Source organism: Bos mutus, chromosome 5 (genome assembly GCF_027580195.1).
Source record: "Bos mutus isolate GX-2022 chromosome 5, NWIPB_WYAK_1.1, whole genome shotgun sequence".
Taxonomy (NCBI): domain Eukaryota; kingdom Metazoa; phylum Chordata; class Mammalia; order Artiodactyla; family Bovidae; genus Bos; species Bos mutus.
The window spans coordinates 101,100,033-101,101,744 of record NC_091621.1 but is presented as its reverse complement, the minus strand read 5'-3'; the positions used below and the strand labels follow the sequence as shown (position 1 = coordinate 101,101,744).

The following is a 1,712-nucleotide window of genomic DNA, read 5'->3' as shown; positions in this document are numbered from 1 at the left end:
ATGAGCCAGTGTACAGAGAAGTGCTGCCCCCCGAAACACAGGTGCGCTACGCACGCACACACAAGAGGAGCTGCGGTGTTTCCTCCTCGCCCACATTTCCTGCGAGGACCTTAAAGGGCCGCGTGCAACACCGGGCTCACGCCCCCAGCCAGCACCTCCGCCTCCTCCAAGGTCCAACGCCCCATTCGCCCCAAACAAAGAAGTCACCGCCGGGAAGGGGCTTTCCCGGCCGAAGGGGGGCCCTTTCTGTGTTCACAAAGCCCCCATTGGAGGGCACATTCTAGAACACTGCGGTGGGGAGGAGGGGAGTCCCAGGAGGAGCCTGGGAGGGGAGGGCGGAGGCGCAGGAGCTCAGGGACCAGCCGACCTGGCCCTGCGGAGCCCGGCCGCGCCGCGCGCGTGGTTCGTGCCCGACGCCCTGGGCATCGTGTGCGCCTCGGCCACGTGGGTGCTGACGCTGAGCCAGGGCGCGCTGCTGCTGAGCGCCTGGCTGCTCCCGGCGCAGCGGCCGGCCTACAGCGCAGTGCACGGCTCGCTCTCCCACCTGCTGGCCTCCCTGGCCCTGGCCTCCCACGCGCGGACCATGTTCACCGACCCCGGCGCCCTGCCGGTGGGCGCCCCGCCTGCGCCCGGCCTGGCAGCCCGCTGCCCGCTCTGCGGCGCCGTCCAGACGCCGGGCGCGCACCACTGCGGCGTGTGCCAGCGCTGCATCCGCAGGGCACACCACCACTGCCCGTGGGTCAACAACTGCGTGGGCGAGGACAACCGCAAGTTCTTCGTGCTCTTCACGCTCTACACGGCGCTGGGCGCGCTGCACGTGCTGCTGCTGCTCTCCGCGCCGGCCCTGCGCGCCTACGCGCGCGGCGAGTGGGACCTGCAGACCCCCGTGCTCCTGCGGCCCTCGCTGCTCTTCCTCTTCGTGGTGGCGCTGAACGGCTTCCTCTTCGCTGGCCTGATGTTCACGATTCAAATACGCAGCATCCTCACCGACCCACAGAGTCAGCCGGGCGAGCCGGGCCAGGCGTCCGCGTGGACGAACCTGAAGGCCGTCCTGGGCCCGCGCCCCTCCCCGGCCTGGCTCAGCCCCTTCGCCTCCGCGGGACCTCGGGCCGCCAGCGGGCCCCAGGCTGTCGTCTGAGTCCGCCTGTGTGAACGCAGCTCCCTCCGCGGAATCGGAACAGATGATCCTCAGAAAATCGCCGCGAGACTGTAAACGCCAAGCCGCCTTTTCTCGTGTCCACCGACGAGACCCCCAGAAGAGAGAATAAAAGCGCCAGGTTCCCCTCTGAGCAGCAGGTGGGGTTTAGGGCCTCCACGCTTCCAAGGAAATACGCAAGACCGGCCCCTCCCCCCAAAAGAAATGCGACATGTGCCCCTTCTTTCACTCTGCCAGCACTCTCCTGGGAAAAGCGATTAAATCCACAACATCTGTGAGCAAAGTATGGTGAATCCGTGCAGAACCCCATTACAGGTGGTAGCTACACACCGAGGCAAGGGTGTGACCGCCTGCACGTGGCCCGTTGTGAGCTGCCTTATCTGATGCAGAACCATCGTTGCATTCTGGTTATCTCAGCTCCTTAATGAGGGATTATGCTGTATAATGTGTCAGTTTGGGTGAGTTCCTATTTTTTTAGGATTTTTGTATTTATGCTCATCGATGAAATGAGCTTAGAGATCTCTATTCCTTTGCTGACTTAATCTGTTTGTAATTT

At 64.0% G+C, this 1,712-nt stretch overlaps 1 protein-coding gene across 1 annotated transcript; it reads left to right on the top strand.

The window, feature by feature from the left end:
- Positions 1 to 1,138, top strand: LOC138987891 (palmitoyltransferase ZDHHC3-like). Its single transcript, XM_070370147.1, has 2 exons — positions 1 to 41; positions 172 to 1,138. The coding sequence occupies exons 1-2, from the start codon at positions 1 to 3 to the stop codon at positions 1,136 to 1,138; spliced, it is 1,008 nt and encodes a 335-aa protein (XP_070226248.1).
- Positions 1,139 to 1,712: the final 574 nt, after the last annotated feature.

Excerpts from the sequence above, each read along its gene's own strand:
- LOC138987891 (XM_070370147.1), top strand. The coding sequence starts at position 1 with ATGAGCCAGTGTACAGAGAAGTGCTGCCCCCCGAAACACAG. Across the intron at positions 42-171 it reads TGCTGCCCCCCGAAACACAG|GTCCAACGCCCCATTCGCCC; the intron begins GTGCGCTACGCA and ends GCCTCCTCCAAG.